At 40.0% G+C, this 21919-nt stretch overlaps 2 protein-coding genes across 2 annotated transcripts in view; one reads left to right on the top strand and one right to left on the bottom strand.

Annotated features, from left to right (window-relative positions):
* LOC127556803 (zinc finger protein OZF-like) overlaps positions 1-10806 on the top strand; it is a 66221-nt gene extending 55415 nt beyond the window's left edge. The window contains exon 5 of the mRNA XM_051990245.1: positions 7577-10806. Coding sequence (XP_051846205.1) covers positions 7577-9546 — 1970 coding nt within the window. The 3' untranslated portion in view covers positions 9547-10806. The remainder of the gene's footprint in view (positions 1-7576) is intronic.
* A 1944-nt stretch (positions 10807-12750) lies between these two features.
* Positions 12751-20871, bottom strand: LOC127557680 (small ubiquitin-related modifier 2-like). The gene is made up of 2 exons (XM_051990987.1): positions 20658-20871; positions 12751-17235 (listed from the first exon to the last, which is right to left on the bottom strand). The coding sequence occupies exons 1-2, from the start codon at positions 20869-20871 to the stop codon at positions 16946-16948; spliced, it is 504 nt and encodes a 167-aa protein (XP_051846947.1). The 3' UTR covers positions 12751-16945.
* Between the last annotated feature and the right edge of the window lie 1048 nt (positions 20872-21919).

The raw sequence follows: 21919 nt of genomic DNA, 5'->3' as shown, positions 1-21919 counted from the left end.
TACCCAAGAATCTTAGGAAGCTTCCCCCATCTTCTGCTTAGATTTTAGGACTCAGCCCTGCTGTTTTTCCTGATTCACCTTTCCACCTAAATCATTTCTGGACACTTAAATTTCTTCTTTTTCACCCAGGCTTCCCGGCACTCTGACCCTTTCTTTGCTATAGGTTCTGGGAGCTGAATCACAGACTAGATTGTCTCCCAACCTTAGGTTTCTTCTGATTTTTCTCTGGGGGCTCTCTCTTAGAGCCTTTATCTCCCTACTGGATCCTTCAGTTATTTTATTTTTCAAGACAATATATCTGTTGGGGAGAATGGATTCTGGGAGGACCAAGTATCACTGGCAGGGAAATTTCTGATTCAGAGGACGTTGAGGTTCTACACACTCTCATCCCATCTGGGGCCTTAAATCCCTCCTGCCTCTTGGGTCTGTAGAAGATGGGGAAGAAGAAGGGAGTCAGAAGAGTAGGAGTAAGAGAAGGTGAGCTCATCTTCAAGTTTATATCATCCCACTACAATCATCTTATTCCCTGTACCTTTTATGTAAACTCCTGACTGCCCCTGTGGCCAACAGCCCTGGGCACTTTTCCCTTCTAGACTTGTTTTTGACTGGGTGAAAGAGAACATTCTTGGCTGCATTTCTTCCCCAACTTTAATCACTCAATGGGTGTTGCCTCCTTCTGACTGAAACTTAGCTTAAGGTCAAGGTCTCCACTGCTTCCAGGGTCATTTCCAATCATCCTGATTTATATCTGGCCACTGGATCCAAATGGCTCTGGAGGAGGAAGTGAGGCTGGCAACTTTGCACCTCACCATGCCTTTCCCAATTCAATTAACTAACTTCCCAATCTTGGCTTGCCAGGGACCACTGGGCCTCAGTTGTTGATCTGTGTTGGAGCTCTGTTTCCCTTTTACCCAAGTGAGACATATCTTTCCTGCAGTCCTTCTAAATTATCTAAGGCTAAAAAATGCTTTCTCACCATCCTTTTGTAGGTCCTGTCATTCCATTCTTCATTAAAAGTTATTTCATAGGAAACTGAAGAGAGTTGAGCCAATATCCCGCCTTTTCTCTCCCATCTTGACTCTACCATTTTCATTTTTCAGCCTGAATCTCCTTTTAGCCTCCCTCCCCCTGTTGGTTGGGGTCTGTGCCCTAAGGGCAGGGCCAGGGGCTTAGTAACTCTTCTGGAACCTCACCCTCTGTGATTTCCTATAGGCTAGCCCCCTGTCCAGGAAAAGAAGGGCACAACATCTGTGCAGTTATAATCATCCCTCACACATACACAGCCTGCAGAGGACCAAGGTCTGGCCCAAGCAGCAAACCTGGAGCCAGAGGGAATGGCCCCTGAGAGCTGCAGACCCCCAGCCCAGGTGAGTGTATTCTGCTCACAGATGTGGGCAACATCAGCCCAAGAGGCCATTTCCACGGATCTGGAGGATGGTCTGTAGGCTGGCCATCTCTCTTATCTGTGGATACTTTACAAAAATGGGCAGGAAAGTGAATGTAGTAATAACAACACTGCACTCCTCTCTGCTAGGTTTTGGACTGATCACTGTCCCTTTGCTATCTTGAGCATTAACTCCCTTCCCCCAATTGCTGCCCTCACATGTTTGTTTCAATTTTCCCTCAGTACAGGTCCCTGACAAGGGTGACCACATCACTCATTGGTGTCTATCCTGTAGATATCATGTCTTTGCTTTAGTCTAGCATCATCTCCCTACTACACTCACACTCACATTCACACACACACACATACACACATGCACACCCCTTCTAACCACTCTGTGTCCTGTGGCCAAGCTCCCTCCTGTTGCCACTGACTTTCCTCAAACCCTTGACCCTGAGTGTTGTCTGGAGCAGAAGCCTGGAACCTTCCCCAGCTCTTGTCCTTTCCCTGGCTGTTAGCAGAACAAAAATTATCCTCTTTCTGCTACTCAGCTCCTGTTGCCTCAGGCCACACAGATCTTCCCAATTCTTTCTGAATCGCTTCTCTTTACCATTTTTGTGGTTTTATATATATATATAATTTTTGCCAAAGCTATTGTTATTAAATGACTTTGCCCAGGCTCACACAGCTAGGAAGTATTAAGTGTCTGAGGTAGGATTGGAACTCAGGTTCTCCTGAACTTCAGTGCCAGTGCTCTGTCCACTGTCCTATCTAGTGGCCCCTATTATAATTTGTTTTCATCTTAAATACAAAATAAGAAAAGAAAAAAATTTCAGTTAACCAGCAGAACATAAGAGTAGATTCAATAAAACAAACCTACATAATAAATGCTACCCGTGGTTCAGGAGCTGTCCAGCATTTCTTTGCTTCCTGGTAGGTTTTCTTTTATCCATTTTATTTTCTTTATCTCCTGAGACCCCTCAGCTGTAATTAGGTACTTCTAGAATAACTCCATCATATTCAGCTCATACTTTACCTTTCTCTCCCTTTACTGTTCCTTTGGTCAAAGGAACAGGCATTTAGAAAGGGAAGAGGCTCTGTGCGAATATAAAGGAGATGCAAAAAGAAAAAAGCATTCCCTGCCCTCAAGAAGCTTCCATTCTAACAAGGAAAACAACATGTCAGCAGCTGTGTCCACATCAGCTGTATACAGTGTAGGTGGGAGGCCTTTGCATGAGTGCTTCTTAATGTTCTCACAAAGGATGTGACCTTTGGGTAAATCCCTTCTCTCTGCTTCAGTTTGCTTTTGTGAATTGGTGACCATTGGGCCAGATCCATTAAGAAGGGTGTGATTCTGAAATTTGGAACACAAAATCTTACAAAATGAATGTTGAAAAGTATCTGTACATGCATTTGGAAAAATAAAATATTATTGCAGGGAAGGATAGTGTTTTCATCTGGGTAAGACAATTTCTGACCTTTGGAAAATTCACAAGATCTTTTTTTTCTCCTCAGTGATTATAGAAATGTTTTAGCTCCACAGTACATAATACTTGCTAGCTTCACACAAACACTTCATGCCATTTTCTTAACATAGCACTGTCTGATTTCACCTCCAAAAATCCTCATCTCTCTGATAGAACCCATAACTTTCCCAATTCCATAGGCAGTAATTTCCTAGTAAGACATTTCTCAATTTTATTCCAAATGAAAATATAAAATGTGTTTCTCTATATTCTGCTGGACTTTGCAGGGACTTTGGTGTTATTGCTGACTCTGAATCCTGTAAGGGCTGTCACCATTGGGCAGATCCCTTCCTGATGCTTCAGGTCCCTTTTGTACATTGAGGAGCATTGGATTAGGTCAGTTATGAAGCGTGTTTCAACTCTTCAGTCCTCTGGGTGTTGGTGTTTTAGGAGCTGGTGACCTTCAAGGATGTGGCTGTGGACTTCAGCCTAGAGGAGTGGGGTCTGTTGGACCCGGATGAGAAAGAGCTGCACAAGGAGGTCATGCTGGAGAATGCCGAGAACTTGCTCTTCCTGGGTAAGGAGTGCTTCCCTTAGAACTCTGGAACTGCCATCAACAGGAGTGTCACCATCCCCTCCCTAGGGTGCAGAGTTTCAGGCTTTTACCAGTTCTCAGAAAGGCCCAAGGGCTGCCTCCTGTCTCCAAGGGAAATCATCCTTCTGCTGCCTGTTCTTCTCTGAGTGGTCTTTGCATTGTAGGTTGGGAACCTGGCGATTGTGTCTGCAAACCTTCAGAAAACTGGTTCTGCCCCTTTTCACTGAACGTGGGATAGGAGAAGGAACCCCTTTCCTCTTGGGGAGAACCATTGTGTCTTTGTAATGTTCTTTTGGGTAAAAAAAATAAATTTTTACTTCACTGCCCCTGGTGTAACTCATAAATTCCCAGCACAGCAAGTGGGCCCTTGTTCTTCCTTCCTATATCCCCCAGAAGCCTGTACCGATACAGGAAGAGAAAGGGAAGGGAGGAGTTCTTTCCATGCATTTGCTGGGATCCAGGCCTTGTGCTCAGATCTTCCTTCATGCATATTATCCCACTTGATCCTCACCAAAACCCTTTGTTTTGGGCTGCATCCTTACCTTCATTTTACAGGTCTGGAGGCTGAAGCAAAATGATGAAATTACTTGCCCAGAGTCACACAGTCAGGATATATCTAAATCCAAATTTGAACTCAGGGCTTCCTGATTGCAGGCCTGGTGCTCTCTTCTCTGTGCCACCAGCTGCTTCTAATGTCCAGAAAATGGAAGCTGTGGGGTGTGGCCATTCTGCTGTGAAGGAAGCAGCAAAATCAGGATCTTCTGCTTCCAGATTGCTTGCTTGGACTCCTTTCCCCTTTGCCCTCTTCCTTTGGCAATAAGCACCCTGAAAACCATCCTTATTGTCCTTGGAACCACCCAGTGGTCCTTGCACCATTGCCTGTTCAAATGAGGAATAAATGACAAGTTTCAAGGCTCACACTCACTATCTTCCCCTCCCAGGACTTTCAGTTCCCAGAGAAGATTTCATCACCCATGTGGAGAGAAGAGGCCTGAGAAACTCCTATCTTGGTGAGTGAGTTGCAAGTTGGGCTGCAGGCTGCTATCCCAGGAGGCTTCTTAATGTGATGGGCATGTGGGGGGAAAACTGGCTTGGAATGCTTTTTCAGACTCTTGTATTAGGGAGATCTTGAGCAACTCTCTGATTCTCTGACCTTCAGTCTCTTCATCTATAAAATGAGGGGGTTGGACTCCATGTCTTTTCAATTCCCTTCTAATGAAGAATCAGTGATCCTAGTGGAGTATGTATTGGAAATTTGGGGCCATCTAAGTATCTACAATTTAAAAAAAAAGAGGGTTCAGGCTGTCTAATATGACTTTTCTTAGACCTTCCTTAAGCCAAAAAGCATTTATTTTTACTTTTTTGATATTTATTTGAAACTAAAAGAAAATAGAAAAAGACAGAAAATGTTTTATGTTGAGCAGAACATGAGAGACAATTCAAAATATATAATAATAAATTTCCATAAACCATAAATGAAAGATAATGTATTCAGAATCACCCATTGCTTTTTTCTTTCCTTGAGTTTTTCTTTTGTTCTTTGCTGTGCACTTTTTGTTTTATTCTTTCCCTCCGTCCCCCTTTCATCCTCTGCCCACTTCCCCATGCAGGCTACAGGTAAGCACCGATACATAGGACAAATAACAACCTTTGAGGAAAGCTAGTCACAAGTTAGAATTGATCAGTTGCAAGACTCCCTTCTTGCCTACTTCCCTCCCTTCCTCCTCTCTCTCTCTCTCTCTCTCTCTCTCTCTCTGTCTCTCTCTCTCTCTCTCTCTCTCTGTCTCTCTCTCTCTCTCTCTCTCTCTCTCTCTCTCTCTCTCTCTCTCTCTCTCTCTCTCTTCTCCTTTCCTTGCCTGTTTCCTTTTTTCTTCTTTTCTTCCATCCCTCTGTTCATCTAGGATATCATATACCCTTAACTACAAATACTCTTAAAAGCATTTTCCTTCTCTTTTTCATCACTGAACTGCCTTTGGATAGATTTCCTTTAGGCTTTCTTTTCTTTTTTTTTTTTCTTATTTATTTATTTTGCTGAGACAATTGGGGTTAAGTGACTTCCCCAGGCATAAACAGCTAGGAATTATTGTCTGAGGACAGATTTGAACTCAGGTCCTCTTTGCTTCAGGGCTGGTACTCTATCCACTGTGCCCTGATTCCTTTCTTAAGGAACAAACCTTAAATCAAAATCAGTCTGATTCTCATTGAGCACCCATAGGCCCTTGCTAAACCCCATTTGTTCTTTGTTTGGGTCCTCATTGACTTAGACCAAGTGTAAATTCCAGTCATTTCTGCTTTGGCCAGAAACCTTGAGATCCTCCCTGAGTCATTCATTCATTCCTTTTTATTTATTGAGATTTTTTTTTAGCCTAGGTAAGAGAGGAAATTCTTTGCCTCTATTGCTCTCTAGCCTTAATCAGTGGATGGGGGCAGCCTCAGTTACAGGAGATCTGTTGGAGACTTTACCCTAAGCAGGCCCAGATCTCTCCCTGCATCCAAAGCCATCTCCAGTAATCCTGATCTATACCTGGCCACAGGACAAAGAAGGCTGTGTGGGGGAAAGTGAGGCCAGTGATTTGGGCAACTCTCCTTCACTTAAATCCAAGTCACTCACTACATAACTGACAGCTTCCCTTAGGTTAGGGATATGGAGGGAAAGATTCCTGGTTATTCCATAAAAGCACTAGGCCCTTGTTATCTTTACTATGGGATTTGTTCATAGATCAGAGGGAGCAGGAAAGAGACTGAAATAGAAACATAGATTTGGCCCCTCAGAGGGACCAGCATGCAAGCACTGAGGTGGGGTTAGGCCATGTGATGAGCCCTGCGTAATGTCAACCAATCAATACACATTGATTAAGCACCTGTTCTGTTCTGTGCATTGCATTAAGCCCTGGGTGTACAAAGAGAAGCTGTCAAGAAGTTTTAAATCTGGCATAAAAACTTGGAGATGGTTTGAGCATAAGCAAGCGTTTGTGAAACTTATTCTTAGTAATCCAAGCAAAGGAAACAGTTCTCTAGTTCAGTATATGTACTTAATACTTACTATAGTTCCACAAGATTCACATTTATGATAAGAGAGTATATAAGCTCAGACAAACTCAGCCAAAATCAGAACTAGGAAAGGCAGAGAAGTGGTGGCAGGCTTTCCTCCTTTGTTTCTCTACTGAAACCAAGATCTGGAAGGCCTCCAGAAAACTAGCCGAGCCCCAAGTGAAGGAGATAGGACTTTGAAGGAGACAATAAAGGATTTGGACTTTAACCCCTGACTACTCGTGTGGTGATCACTAAACTGAAATGAAGGCTGTTCCAGAGACCAAAGATTCAACAGAGAATATTACATTTTAAAGTGAACATTGCAGAAATGCATTATGTTCCACAGACATATATATATATATATATATATATATATATATATATATATATATTATATATATATATGTATATATAGAGAGATAGAGAGAGAGAGAGAGAGAGAGAGAGAGAGAGAGAGAGAGAGAGAGAGGGAAGGGGGAGTTTATGAAGGAAGAAGGAGTTGAGGTGAAGAGAATCAAGGTGACAATAATAGTAGTTAAGAAGCATATGGTACCTACTGTATGCCAAAGTTTTATAAGTATTATCTCTTTTGATGCTCCCAATAACCTGGGAAATGGGTATAATTATTACCTTCATTCTACAGGAAAACTGAGGTAAAGAAGCACATTCCCAGTGGTGCACAGCTAGGTGGTGCTTGAGATTAAATTTGAAAGAAAGGATTGGAAGTAAAGTGGAAAACATCTGTGTAGTGCAATAGATTGAAAAGTCTCCTTTACCAGGTTCTATTTTTAATCCCTGCTGCATGGATTTGGATCAGGTTACTCAGCCATTCAGAGCTCGTAGCCTGATTTCTAAATTATGAGATCTTTCACTTTGCCTTTGTCTCAGCTTTGTTGTGGGGGTCCAATGTCATTGTATTGTGTGTGGAACTCTGTGTTCATTGAATCCCTTTATTGGTATGAGCTAATAGCATTTAAAAATGATTGAATCTGTCCAGTTTGAAAACTTTTTGCCTGGAGAAGTTAAATAAGAGTCAATAATTTTATTATCAGTCAGCATTAGAGGGTATATTTATCCGTGTGTGTTTATTTCTTTCAGATGCAGAGACATGGTTTGATATGAAGGAGATGAGTGTAAATCTGAAAATGATCTCATGGAAAGACCTTTTTCAATATAGTGAACACAGGGCTGTTGTTGCTAAGCAGAAAAGAAACAGAGAGGAACACTGTGAATGGAATACACACAGAAATGCTTTAAGAAAGAGTTCCAGTGTAGCTAAAGATAAGAATATATATCCTGAAGAGAAAATACCCGAGGGTCATGAATGTGATAAAGCTTTTCTTGCACTTTCTTCCCTTGCCAAGCATCAGAAAGTCCATGCTGGAGAGAAACCTCATGAATGTAAGAAACATGGAAAGGCTTTGAGAGAGCGATCTGCTCCTGCTAAACATGAGAGAATTCGCACAGAAAAACAATCTTACATATGTAATCAATGTGGAAAGTATTTCCAATGTTATTCCAAATTGGCTCAACATCAGAGAATTCACACTGGAGAGATGCCTTATAAATGTAATGAATGTGGAAAGGCTTTCACATCTCCTGCCAATCTTGCTAACCATCAGAGAACGCACACTAGAGAGAAGCCTTATGCATGTAATGAATGTGGAAAGACTTTCATATGGAGTTACAGACTTCATGAACATCAGAGAATCCACACTGGAGAGAAGCCTTATGAATGTAATGAATGTGAAAAAGCTTTCATATATCGCTCTAGTCTTGCTGTCCATCAGAGAATTCACACTGGAGAGAAGCTTTATGAATGTAATGAATGTGGAAAGGCTTTCATGCAGCACAGCGGTCTTACTTCCCATAAGAGAATCCACACTAGAGAGAAGTCTTATGAATGTAATGAACATGGAAAGGCTTTCACAAAGCGCTTCTGCCTTGATGCACATCAGGGGATCCACACTGGAGAGAAGCTTTACAAATGTAACAAATGTGGAAAAACTTTCACATCTCCTATCAATCTTGCTAATCATCAGAGAATGCACACTAAAGAGAAGCCTTATGAATGTAACAAATGTGGAAAGGTGTTCAAATATCGCTCCAGTCTTGCTAAACATCAGAGAATCCACACTGGAGAGAAGCCCTATAAATGTAATCATTGTGGAAAGGCTTTCACAATGCGCTCCCATCTTGCTGTCCATCAGAGAATCCACACTGGAGAAAAGCCTTATGTATGTAATGAATGTGGAAAGGCTTTCATAGATCGCTCCCCTCTTGCTGCCCATCAGAGAATCCACACTGGAGAGAAGCCTTATACATGTAATCAATGTGGAAAGACTTTCACATATCGCTCCCATCTTGTTGTCCATCAGAGAATCCACACTGGAGAGAAGCCTTATAAATGTAATGAATGTGGAAAGGCTTTCACAATGCACTCCCATCTTGCTGTTCATCAGAGAATCCACACTGGAGAGAAGCCCTATAAATGTAATGAATGTGGAAAGGCTTTCACAATGCGCCCCAATCTTGCTGTCCATCAGAGAATCCACACTGGAGAGAAGCCTTATAAATGTAATGAATGTGGAAAGGCTTTCACATATCACTCCTATCTTGATGCACATAAGAGAATCCACACTGGAGAGAAGCCTTATGAATGTAACAAATGTGGAAAGACTTTCATATATCGCTCCAATCTTGCTGTCCATCAGAGAATCCACACTGGAGAGAAGCCTTATGAATGTAACACATGTGGAAAGACTTTCACATATCGCTCCAATCTTGCTGTCCATCAGAGAATCCACACTGGAGAGAAGCCTTATGAATATAATGACTGTGGAAAGGCTTTCACACAGCGCAGCAATCTTACTTCCCATCATACAATCTACACTGCAGAAGAGGCTTATGAATGTAAGCCATGTGGAAAGACTTTCAAATACAAAAACTGCCTCATAAAACATCAGAAAATCCACCCAGGAGAGAAGCCTTATGAAGGTAATGACTGTGGAAAGGCTTTCACACGGCGTCATAGTCTTCGTAAACATGAGAAAATCCACACAGGATAGAAACCTCATGTATTTGAAAACCTTCAGACAAAGCTCAAATCTTGCTTAACAACAGAGAATGCACATTAGGGGAAAACTTTTTGAGTGGCTGGATCATGGTAAAGTTTTTAATATATATTAGTCCGTGACTAGACATGGGAGATTCCATACTAGATATAAAACCTCATTCATATAATCCATGTGGAAAAACATTCAGGCTCACTTCATCCCCAAATTGCCTCCAGAAAATTCCTAGAAGATTGAAATCATGGATAATGGCATAAAGATGGAGGACAGAGCTTGTTATTCAGCAGAGATTTTCTGCTTGGGAAATCTCCTATGGACTTGGCATGGGAAAGTCTTTAGTCCAGATTCATTTCTGAGTTTAAATCTGAGTATATGGAGTGGAAAGAAGACTTAGAAATGTGCTGAAGAAAGACTTGCCCTTACCTGGAATATAAAGGTCAATATAAATCACAATATTCACACTGGAAAGAAGCATTATACTGTGTATAATGATTAGAAAATACATTTGAGTTTTTCTCTGAAATCCCATGATTGGTGTTCAAAGACAATTCTTTATAATGGGAGAAACTAATTGTTTTAATTTCCCTTCTTAATCAGCAAAGATTAAGAGATTTTTAAATCTGATTTTAAATTGTTTTTATTACTTAATTTTCCTCTTCATTCTCTTGTTTATTCCTAAATTCTTTGGCTTTCTATCTGTGTGATAAGTCATGTGTTCCATGTTCTAATTTTCTTTTAAAATATCTGTGGCTTAGAACTCCATTTTGACTTACAGTGTTAAATTGTGTTGTGTGGGTTTGAGGTTTTGTGAGGCCTTTTCAGAAAGCTGACCCCCCAGAAGAGTGCCATAGTTTGGGGCTACAGTTCCAGAAAAATTCTCCCCCTTGTACCCTTGCTTACTCTTGCACAAACCACTTTGCCACATCGGTAAGCTTTGTAATGTATAGTTACTGTTCTTAAGTGGAGTGTGTTCCTAGCTGGAGTCCACTATGTGGTAAAGTTGCTCAGTCCAGAGTGTAAAAAATTCCACTCCATCTCCTGTACTTTGTCTCCCACTGCTAGACTGCACTAGTTGAGGTGATACCCTATTCCTGCAGAAATGCAATCAACTGCTTTCTGCTCTAACTCTGAGAAACATCTATTTGAAATATTTTGGTTTGGTGGTCACTGTCCCACATGGTGTGAAATATCATGTAAATTATAATCTTCTATTTGACAAATGTAAAGAGTAAAGACTTGGATAAGAAATTGTTATTTGGTTAAAAAATTTAATATTCATTTTAAAGGAAAATATACCAGTTAAACAGGTAAGTTTTCAAACATTCTAACTACAATTTTTCACATTAATTTTACAGAGAACAGATAAAAAGAAGAGTTCATTTTCAAAGGGCACATTTACATAATCCCCTAGAAATCATTGTCAAATACAAGTATTTCTAAGAAAATATTTTTCCCTAAATTGCAAAATGAGAAAATTCAGAATAAAAATAATGGTATGAATAATGTTTTTGAAACATGAGAGAAAATTGCTAAATAACATGAATTCAGTTGATTATCTTAGAATTATCTTATGTTGCTGCCCATCCAGCTCTAGCAGCCAGGCAGCCTGGGAGCTTGGTGGGGGAAGGGCTGAAGGACAAGCTGACATGAAATAAAGGTCAGGTGGGAGATAAGAGTAAACTCCATTTATTCATCTGAGGACAAGGGTTTATAGATCTTTCACCAAGGCAATAGTGTGTTCTTCTAGGAACATTAGTCTTTTCTCATGGGACTATTAGTTATGAAATCACCCAGACAGTTTCCTCCCTTCCTTGCAATTTCCAAGGACATCCTTTTCCCTAGAGACAGAACAGAAGGGTGGTCAGCCATCATCCTGAGTTCTCACAGCCATCGAATAGGGGACAAGCTAGCTACCAGGAAAACCTGAGCTGGTCTGAATCCTTTGCCTTCTTGGAGCTAGCCCTCAACTTCTCCTTGTTCTTCTGTGCTACCTTGAGATAAAAGTAGGGATGCTTGAAGCTCATGTAAGGAGTGGTGAGCAAAACAGGGCAGGAGGAAACGTGCCAGGGTAACAAAACATATCCAAGGCAGAACATGCAACAGCAAGCTATATACATTATTAAGATGATTGGGTTAATTGATCCAGTTCAACAACCTGTTTGCAATACCATCAGGATCAATACTGTCATCATGAGAATCAGCTATTTTATGTTGTATTTTAGACAATTGACTAATTTCCCGTGTAATATTTTCAGAATGCCAAGCATCCTGCAGCTTGTTCAATACTTGCTCAATAGTTCATTTGGTAAAGTTGAATATGCATATGTACATATTACACAGATAAAATAATGACAATCAGGTTCCCAAGTGAAACAAGTTTCTAATTGTACATCTCTATCTGGGACTAGGATTGGGGCTAGTTCTGGGGCTGTTCCCCAGGCTGAGTGTGGAGCTGAGGGCTAGGTGAAAACTTGGTTTTGCCCAACAGTCCAGCTAAAGAGCTCCCAAAAAAGGCCTCAAGTAAAGCGCAGCTCAGGAATTACTGGAAACAGAAGTATTTTCTTTCTTTTTTTTTTTTAATATAACTTTTTATTGACAGAATTCATGCCTGGGTAATTTTTTTTTTTAAAAAGTGCATTATCCCTTGCACTCACTTCTGATCCGGCTTTTCCCCTCCCTCCCTCCGCCCCCTTCTTTAGATGGCAGGCAGTCTCATACATGTTAAATATGTCACAGTATATTCTAGATACAATATATGTGTGCAGAACCGAACAGATCTCTTGTTGCACAGGAAGAATTGGATTCAGGAGGTAAAAATAACCCGGGAAGAAAAACAAAAATGCAAACAGTTTACATTCATTTCCCAATCTTCAGGTATTTTCAAGTTGAAAAGCATTTCCATCAAGTGGATTTCTTTGACAAAGAGACCTGAGTTTCAATTGATAAATGACGGACAAAAGCAGCTATACCCAAAGAAAGAACACTGGGAAACGAATGTGAACTATCTGCATTTTTGTTTTTCTTCCCGGGTTATTTTTACCTTCTGAATCCAATTCTCCCTATGCAACAAGAGAACTGTTTGGTTCTGCAAACATATATTGTATCTAGGATATACTGCAACATATCCAACATATAAAGGACTGCTTGCCATCTAGGGGAGGGGGTAGGGAGGGAGGGAGGGGAAAAAAATCGGAACAGAAACGAGTGTCAATATAAAGTAATTATTAAATAAAAATTAAATAAAAAATAAATAAATAAATAAATAAAGAGAAAAGCATTTCCATCAATTAAATGGGAGTTAGTTTTTTCCTTTTACACCCATTTTGCTCTCCCAACAGGATTCACAAAACAATGTGTGTTGAAAACAAATAAATAGGTTTTTGAAAATCTATTTTTTTACTTAAAAATATTAATTCTAATAATTTGCACTTTCCATAGCACACCAACCATGAACTATCTTGTAAAATGGTGCAGACATAAGACGTGGTAAAATGCACAGCATTTTTCTCACAAATAATTCCCTAGCATTCTGTGCAATCTCTAAAAAACAAACAACAAACCAAAAACCAGTCAGCAAACACTTTAATTTTCATAATACCCAAAATCTACAGTATCATATACGATAAATAGAATTCTTAAATTGAAAACATTTTTATCTTACCTTGTCTTCTGTCACATGATGGTGCCTCTATATTTGCTGCTTTCAGAAGACCAAAGGAGAACTTGCTGTATCATAAGTGACTTCTGTCTGGAGATATCAAGACTGCTTAGTCCTTGACTCTCACAATGAGTCCTTGAGCTGAGGTGTAAGTTATTGGAGATCATAAAGAATACTCCACCTGGAAATAATCCCTCAGCAACATCTGTTTCTGCAATGTCTGAGATCCTTACAGGTATCAGAGCAGAGGCAGGTTAATGGCTCACAAACTTGTCTTAAGTTTGTGTCTTAATTCTAATTTTTTTCTCTTCTGTCGATAGATAATTTTTGATCACAAGTGAAAATGAAGTAAGGAGTAAAATCATGCAATGCTAGAAGGCACAAAAATTAACCCCATGAATGTTACATACTAACAGTAAATGAGAGTAAAGGAAAATGAATTCTAGAGCAAATGGAACAGCTTGTCACATGAAGTACACAATTTCATGCCAATGAAAAACTTCCTGAAAATTGGATTATACCCCAGGAAAATCAATGATCTTTGAGAAAAAGAAAAATATTACAGGAGCTAATATTGAAAAATAGAAGGAATTGTATATCAACCAATCAGGAAAACATCAAGGAGAAAAAAGAGAATTGGATTTCCTAAAATCCATGACCCAAAACAGAGCTTAGCCATCATATTTTAAGAAATTTTCAAATTGGGATAGCTAGGTGGTGCAGTGGATAGGACATCAGCCCCGGAGTCGGGAGGACCTGAGTTCAAATGTGGTCTAACTTAACACTTTCTAGCTATATGACCCTGGGGAAGTCACTTAACCCCAATTGCCTCAGAAAATAAATAAATAAATACATAAAATAAAACTGCCCAGATCTCTTATAACTAGAGTTCAAAACATATGAAAAGAAACCATCAGTTATCTTCTGAAATGCAACTTGTATTAAGCTTGGAGAGAGACTTCAACTGGGTCTCTCTTGCCTCATAAAAGAATGAGTTAAAGGTATCCACAGCCTTTATCAAAATTGTATAAGGAAATTATTATAATGTGTAGTTTTTTTCTCTCTGGAGAAATTACATATATGTGTGTGTATGTATGTGTATCTAGGTGCTTTTGTGTGAAGAAGACAAGGGCAAATAAGATCTCAGAAGGCCAGAATATTGACCTAAATGCAAGAAGGTAGAATTCAATGGAGACATGTATAAACTTTATGGTTCTTAAAAACTGCAATTTCACAAATTTGAGATTAAAGCTGAAAATAGAAAACATTCTTTTTCTATTTCTATTCACATCATTCTGCATTAGTTCATAGGGATTTTCCAAATTTCCTTTCAAAATACACATTTTGTTATTTTTGTGAGATGGTAATATTCCAGGACAAAAATATATGAAATTACTTTAGTCATTCCCAAATAGTAAGATAATCTAGTAGTTTCTAAATCCTACCACGAGAAGAGTATTAATGAATATTGTTGTCTATAGATCTTTTCCTGTTTTCTGATATCTGTGGGGTATTGATGTAGTAGTAGGAATATTTGTATTGATATTCTAGGATCCTAAGGAGTATACAAGGAATAAAAGTTTTAATAATAATCAACTTGAAATTACTCTTATCCTGGCATTATATTCTGAAGTCACTCATTGTTTCTAAGAAATGAAAGGTTGGTCTAGTTTAATATTTAAGATCAGACCCAGGTCTCATTTGATGTGGGCATTCATTTCCGCCACCTGGAGCTTTCAGGAGGTCATCTTGAGCTTTCAGGAGGTCATCATGAGCAGAGAATATTAACTTGTTGTCAGAGCAAAATTTGGGTTTTCCTCCCACAAAGAGTATAACAGTACCTGGTAATTTGTGAGTCAGTGGTGATCAACACATAGGGGCTAACAGCTGGGAAACGAAGCCAGGAAAGCAGAGGTATGTATCAAGCTGAGTGGGAACTTTATAAATGACATCTATGCTGTCAAGGTGCACTTGAGTAAGTAGGAGCAAACAAAGATGCTCACTAACAAGAGGATAGTTTTTGTGTCTCTGGTCTCTGGGGGAGAGGCAGGTGAGGTGAACTTGCTGGACTTGCTTGTGATGTCTGTATAAAAGAAACACCATGTAGCCATTATTAGAGATCATGAGTCCCCAAAAAATAGCATCAGGAAGGGAGATAATTGTCAGTAAGGAGGCTTGAGATGTAGAAGGAATAATATGAATATAAGAACCATAACGTTGTATCTCAGTCCTGCTTGTGTTGTACCTTGCTCCTTTAATTCCCCAAAGAACATAGACATTTAAAAGTAGATGGTAAAAAATGTTTGTGGCTGTTTGTAATGGCTAGAAACTGGAAAATGAATGGATGCCCATCAATTGAAGAATGGCTGCATAAATTGTGATATATGCATATTATGGAATAGTGTTGTTCTGTAAGAAATGACCAGCAGGATGAATACAGACAGGCTTGGAGAGACTTACATGAATTGATGCTGAGTGAAATGAGCAGAACCAGGAGATCATTATATACTTCAACAACGATACTGTGTGAGGATGTATTCTGATGGAAGTGGATTTCTTGGAAGAAGAGAAGATCTGATTCAGTTTCAGTTGCTCAGTGATGGACAGAAGCAGCTACACCTAAAGAAAGAATACTGGGAAATAAATGTAAACTGTTTGCATTTTTGTTTTTCTTCCCGGGGTATTTTTACCTTCTGAATTCAATTCTTCCTGTGTACCAAGAGAACTGTTCGGTTCTGCAGACATATATTGTATCTAGGATATACTGTGACATATTTAACATATATAGGACTGCTTGCCATCTGGGGGAGGGGGTGAAGGGAGGGAGGGGAAAAGTGAGAACAGAAGTGAGTGCAAGGGATAATGTTGTAAAAAATTATCCAGGAATATGTTCTGTCAATAAAAAGTTATAATTATGAAAGAAGAAAAAGAAATAAATATCTCATTTGATCCTCAAAAAAAAAAAAAAAAAAAAAAAAAGTAGGTGGTAAGTCCAACAGAAGAGACAAGAGGAAATGAGGCATTTGGGAGCTCTGGCTTTAAGATCTGCCCAAATGGAGTTGCTGGGGCTGATGGTGATGGCCTGAAAGCAACTCGGAAGGCGGTTTACATTGAGTGAAAGATTCTGAGCTGCTCTGTGAAGATAGAAAACAATTTTACAGCCAATTTCATCCAGGAAATTCACCAATCCCAAAGCTGTCATTGTCTGGATGCCTTTTGAGAGAAGTCCCAGGCAGTTGGCCAAAGCCAGTTGAGTGACAATGGTATCTATACATCTCATCCTATGTCCACTGAGAAACAGAAGGGTGAAGAGACAAATAAAGAAATTCCCTAGAACCCCAATTCCTGTCTGGGAGAAGAAGACAACACTCAAGTTTTTAGATTTCATGATAGTGGTATCTTGATGATCAGAACTACCACCAAAGTCAGAGAGACCTAGAGAAAAATAGAAATTGACACTCATGATCAATCCTTTCTCAGTCCCCCCATCTTAATAGATTCTGTTGGGGAAATCTTTTTTCTGGTTTTTACAATTGTCCACACTGTTACTTGGAATGAAGCTCTCAATCTACTGCTCAAGAAGGCAGTTCATGAATTATTTAAATGCCCATCCCTATAACTCTATCCTCTATACTGCAGTAGTCAGGATGTGGATGAACCAAATCTTGGTTTTCTAATTGTGAATGCATTGTTTTCCTTGGGAGCATAGTTCTGGAGTAGAGTTGCATGTTCTCTTTAGTAAATGCCTCCTGTCTGCTGCTGGAATATATCAATTGTATCTTCATCCTCCATTTCCAATTGTGCAGGTGTGTCTGTTTCATTGATTGGTTGCCCATCAAATTGGAATCTGATCTGCCTCATTGACAAACCCTGTCGTTCACAATAGGCTTTCATTAGTTTACTAAGTGGTGTGTGTCTCTTAATCTTAAATTGCACCACCGACCCATCTTGCCCTGCCACCTTCAAATTAATGTGGTCATTGTTTTCAGTCTTGACTCCTTCCTTAGGCGCCATGGACGAAAGGGCTTACAATCTCTAACAATACCAGCTTTAGTTTGTGTGTGCTGTCTTTTCTGTGGGAATGTTAGAATGTAGACTTCTAGAGTCCAGTGATTTTCCATTGTACATTCCCTTTGAAGCAGCTATTAAAAATAGTGGATAATTAATAGATGCTAAGTGCTATATTTAACATGATGGGTGGACCAATGAATGAATTTTATGTATGTACATATTTCTTTGTATGAGAATGAAAAGAGGGAGGAGAACTAAAATTTTCTCATCTTCTATGTTCTCACTCTCTTAAATTTCTAAATCTAACATAACTGTTCATCATTCAATATAATGAAATATTCTCTTTTCCCAAGAAATTTTTATTTAAAATTGCTTTTCCTCATGTTTCTTTTCCACTGGACTTTTCCACTTTTCCACTAATTACCACCTCCTTCTATCAAATATGTATAGTCAAGTAAAATAAATTCAGATAGTATCCATGTCCAAATTCTGCATTCTGAATCCATCATTTTTGTTAGTGTATGATGAGCATTTCTAATAGTACTCCTTGCTGTAAGTCTCTTCTCTTGAAAAAAAGTTTGACAAAATAACTGTATAAATATGCATACATGTATTGGATCTATCATGTATTTCAACATATTTAACATGTATTGGACTACTTGCTAGCTAGGGGAGGAGTTGGGGGGAAGGAGGGGAAAATTTGCAACAAAGGGTTATGCAAGAGTCAATGTTAGAAAAATTACCCATGTAGATGTTTTGTAAATAAAAAGCTTTAATAAAAAATTAAAAAAGAAAAAAAGTTTGAAAAGAAAACCAGAACTAATGAGATTATTTGTATTTTGAATATCTCAAACAATAGAAATGCAACCATTTGCATTGCCAATAAGTGAAGCAGGCAAAGATAGCAGCAGCAATAGTGACAACAGAAAAAAATCAGTAAGAGACTTCTTTCTAAATGTGTACAAGGTGATAGGGTAAAGATAGAAATCTGGTTGAGGTGACAGTGAAAAGCTGAACAGGGGAATAATGACAGAACTTGGTGAAAGCCAGTCTACATGGTGAATACAATTTTGTGGCACTCCATTACATTTTGGGAGAGTGCATAAAAGGAAGGGAGAGGAACAGGATAGAGAGGTGAATGATATGCCCAGATGAAATCAAGGGCTAGCAGAGAACAGGGTACACAGTGTGAGTGATTTCTCAGAAAGAATAGAGCCTACAGGGGAATAGGTGTGGGGGAGATGAGGAGGAAAAGATTTTTTTAAATCTTTAAAGGAGACCTTACTTTGGAGGTGGGAGTCTTTCACTGACAAAGACTTCAACAGGTAAAGGGAAATGAGCTCCTTACACTGGATGAGCTCTGGTGTATTTGGTAACTGAAAAATGTTCTCATTCTGGAAGGGAGAGTTGGAATCTTTGGGAATAACTGACACTAGGAAGAGTGGGAGAGCATCGACAGAGGGATGACATTTTCACGAAAATGTAGAAAGGTCGACAGAAGAGGTTCGAGATTAGAAGTGCAGAAAGAGCCTTCCCAACAGGTAATTTCCTCTCACAATATCTGATATTGTTCTGAGAGTGAGACCCAATGGAAAAGGGAAATTTGTGGCAAGAAACTACCTAGAAGGTAGAGAATTGAATAGATACTTTGAAAGCTTTAATTGTATGATGAATACAAAGAAAAGAGAAGAATAATAGGAGTCATAAATCAGAAATGAGGATCTAGAGTAAACAGAAAAGAGAGAGAAAAGATGGTGAGAGTGAGAGAACACACAAAACCCAAAAACTAATAATAAATGAATGAACTGGACTAGTTGAATGGAAAAAGAGGAAGAGGAAATCTATTTGACTAAGAGGGAAAAAGGAGGGGAAGAAATACATAGGTAGATAAAAATAGGAGAGAGGTACTAGTAGACTAAACTCTAAATGACAAAGGGCTAACAAATGAGAAAAGGGATCTGAAATGAGAGGAAGACAGTCACTGGGAACAGGTCACCCTATAAAAAGATAAAAGTAACCAAAGGAATTTAACACTGTTTTTACAAGAGAAGAGGGGGAAATAAAAAGCCGACACTTTCTTCCCCCAATTAAGAGACAGTTAAAGGAAAATATAAGCTTAACTCTAAGAACTTGAAATGTGAATGGGTTAAACAAGCCAATAAAAAGAATATCAGATTGGATAAAAAACCAAAATCCTGCATTCTAATGCTTTAAAGAATCACATTTTAACAACAAAGATATACACAAAATAAAACTGGGGAAAAAGAAAAAAAATTCATCAAGTGAATTTTTAAAAAATAACCAGAGGTTGCCATCATGCTATCAGACAAAGCAAAAGTAAACATTCAAATACATAAATATATAAACAAGGAAACTTTTATACTGAAAGTGTTAATGCCACAGTTTCCTTGAATTGTTCTACCTCAGTTTCCCTGCATTAGTTTCTTTGAATTATCATATCTCCAATTCCCTGAGTCAATATGCTATGGCCCTCCACCCTTTCCTGTTCATTAGGGATGAGATAATTAGGGCTGTACAAATCTGGCCACTCTGACATTCCAAAAGATATGAGTCCAGATGTCCTATCTCAGATAACTAATTGAAAAATGCCAAGGGGGTGTAGGGGAGTCAAACCTCTCCATTTGGTTCCCTGAACCCCAAACCTGCCATTAGACCTTATTGAACTCCCTGCCCATCAGAAACCCTAATCTCATCTTGGTTCCCTAAATCTAGCCCTTATCATTTGGTTCCCTGAAAGGGAACCCCAAAACCTAAACCTCATCAATATCACACTCTCAGAATCATTTTTAGATTAGCATTTTTTATACGGTGGTTTTCCTAAATCCCAATATAAGATTAGAAACATAACAATAATATAAATAAGGTTTTCGTTTTAAAACGTGAAGAAAAATTGCCAGTGAAACGACTTCAATGCATTTCTGAATTGTCTTCCATAAAAAAATCTTCATCCTTCCGACCATTTGACCCTGTGGATATTTTACTGCCTTCAGAGTAGAATGGAGTCATTCTGATCCAATTATACCGGATGTTTATTCCTCCTGATCATATGACCTCAACGTCAAATTTTTAGTGATCTCCCCGTAGAGGCTCAAATATCCCTAAAACTGGATGGAAGAACAAGTGTTTCTTTAAGTGAGCCCTCATTCTAATTTAGATCAGGAGAAAATCCAATCCAATCTGCATTAACACTTGAAGGTAAATAGAATCCCCAAAGTTCCCAAAGTCGAGTTGCAGTTGGGACCATATTTGCTAAGAGTGGGAAAAGGAGGCAGCCTGGGGAGAGGAGGAGATCTCCGAGCGGAACAGCCTGGTGGGCGGTGATCCAGGTGGAATATGAGCCCTTGGGGGGGAGTTTGGAAGCCTGGGAGGAGTCCAGGGCAGCCGTTGGGCCTCTCCGGTGTTGAAGACAAATCACGTGACGAAGGGCGGGGTTTGGGGCGGAAAAGCAGCTCCCGGCCTGAGATCCCGCTCTTGGGCGTCATAGAAGGAGACAGCTCTGGGGCGGTTAAAGGTGGGAACTTTTGTCCAGGAGAAATCTCCTGCAGTGAGCGGGCTGGAAACTGGGACTTCTGGACTTGAGCTCTCTCTGCCTCCTGCAGTCCCAGGTAGGTCCGTCCACCTCCCGGCATATCTACCCCCCACCTCTGAGCTTTTGCTACTTGCCTTTGTCTTTGCGAAGGGGAGATTAAGTGACCTGCAGCACCAGGAACCTGCTGCTCTGCCAGACACCGCTATTGGACAAGCCCTCCCTTCCCAGCCCCCTTCCCCTGCTTTTCCCACCCCAATAGTAACCAAACGTCAGACGTTACCGTCCCCGGATTTATCACCGGTTCCCGTTTTCCCAATTTCAGACCTTGCCCATAAGGACCCAGGAGTCCCGCCTTGTTCCTGGATCCCTGTTAGAAACGTGGCGCTTCTGTCTTCAGACTTGGGCCCCTGATAGATTCAAGAGTTCTGCCTGCCCTGAGGACCCACTCTGGACGTGGGCATTCAAAACTCCTGCGTGGCTCTGCCTCTCCTCCCCCTCCCCCCTCCCCCCATCCCCCAGACTCTTGGGTTGCTGCCAGATCAGACCCCAGGCCCTGGCTCCTTCGCCAAGCCTAAGCTCTACCAGAGGGTCCCAGACAATGTCCCCAGCTCCTAGGAAGACCTTAGGGCACAGTCATGCTGCTTTCCCAGGATCCGTGTCCCCTCGAAGCCTTCTGCCCCTCCATTGTCCCTGATCTCCTTACCCTGAGCTGTGTCAGAATTTCTTTCTTCCACGTCTTTCCTGGGCTCTCCTTTCCTCCTGCTTCCCTGGCCCCTCTTTTAAAGCCCTCAAACATCACTTATCCCTCCTCCCAACCCGGGGCTAGATCTCAGGCTTCCCAACTTCGCCTGGTTCCTCCATCCAGAGCCATCCTTGCATCCCCAACGTTCATTATAAAATCACAAGACTTCTACATCGTTCCGTGTATATATTGTTTCCTCCTGAATTCAGAGAGGAAGGTTACTATGTTACCAGCTCTCCACCCTTCCCCCCACCCCCCACCTAGAGTTATATTGATAACATTTTCTCATATAGAAGTAAATAATGAGGACATTGGAATTAGTCTTTAATGTTTTCCTTTTTCCCTGAACCTTTTATATTAAACTTTCCATTAATTCTGCTCTTTTTGTTACAAATACACGAAAGTC

This window comes from Antechinus flavipes, chromosome 3 (assembly GCF_016432865.1).
Source record: "Antechinus flavipes isolate AdamAnt ecotype Samford, QLD, Australia chromosome 3, AdamAnt_v2, whole genome shotgun sequence".
In the NCBI taxonomy this organism is placed as follows: Eukaryota; Metazoa; Chordata; class Mammalia; order Dasyuromorphia; family Dasyuridae; genus Antechinus; species Antechinus flavipes.
This window is presented reverse-complemented; position numbering and strand designations above follow the sequence as displayed.

Excerpts from the sequence above, each read along its gene's own strand:
- LOC127557680 (XM_051990987.1), bottom strand. The coding sequence starts at position 20,871 with ATGCCGGGAGGTGGACGGACCTACCTGGGACTGCAGGAGGCAGAGAGA. Across the intron at positions 17,236-20,657 it reads CAAACCCCGCCCTTCGTCAC|CCCTTTCGTCCATGGCGCCT; the intron begins GTGATTTGTCTT and ends AGAGATTGTAAG.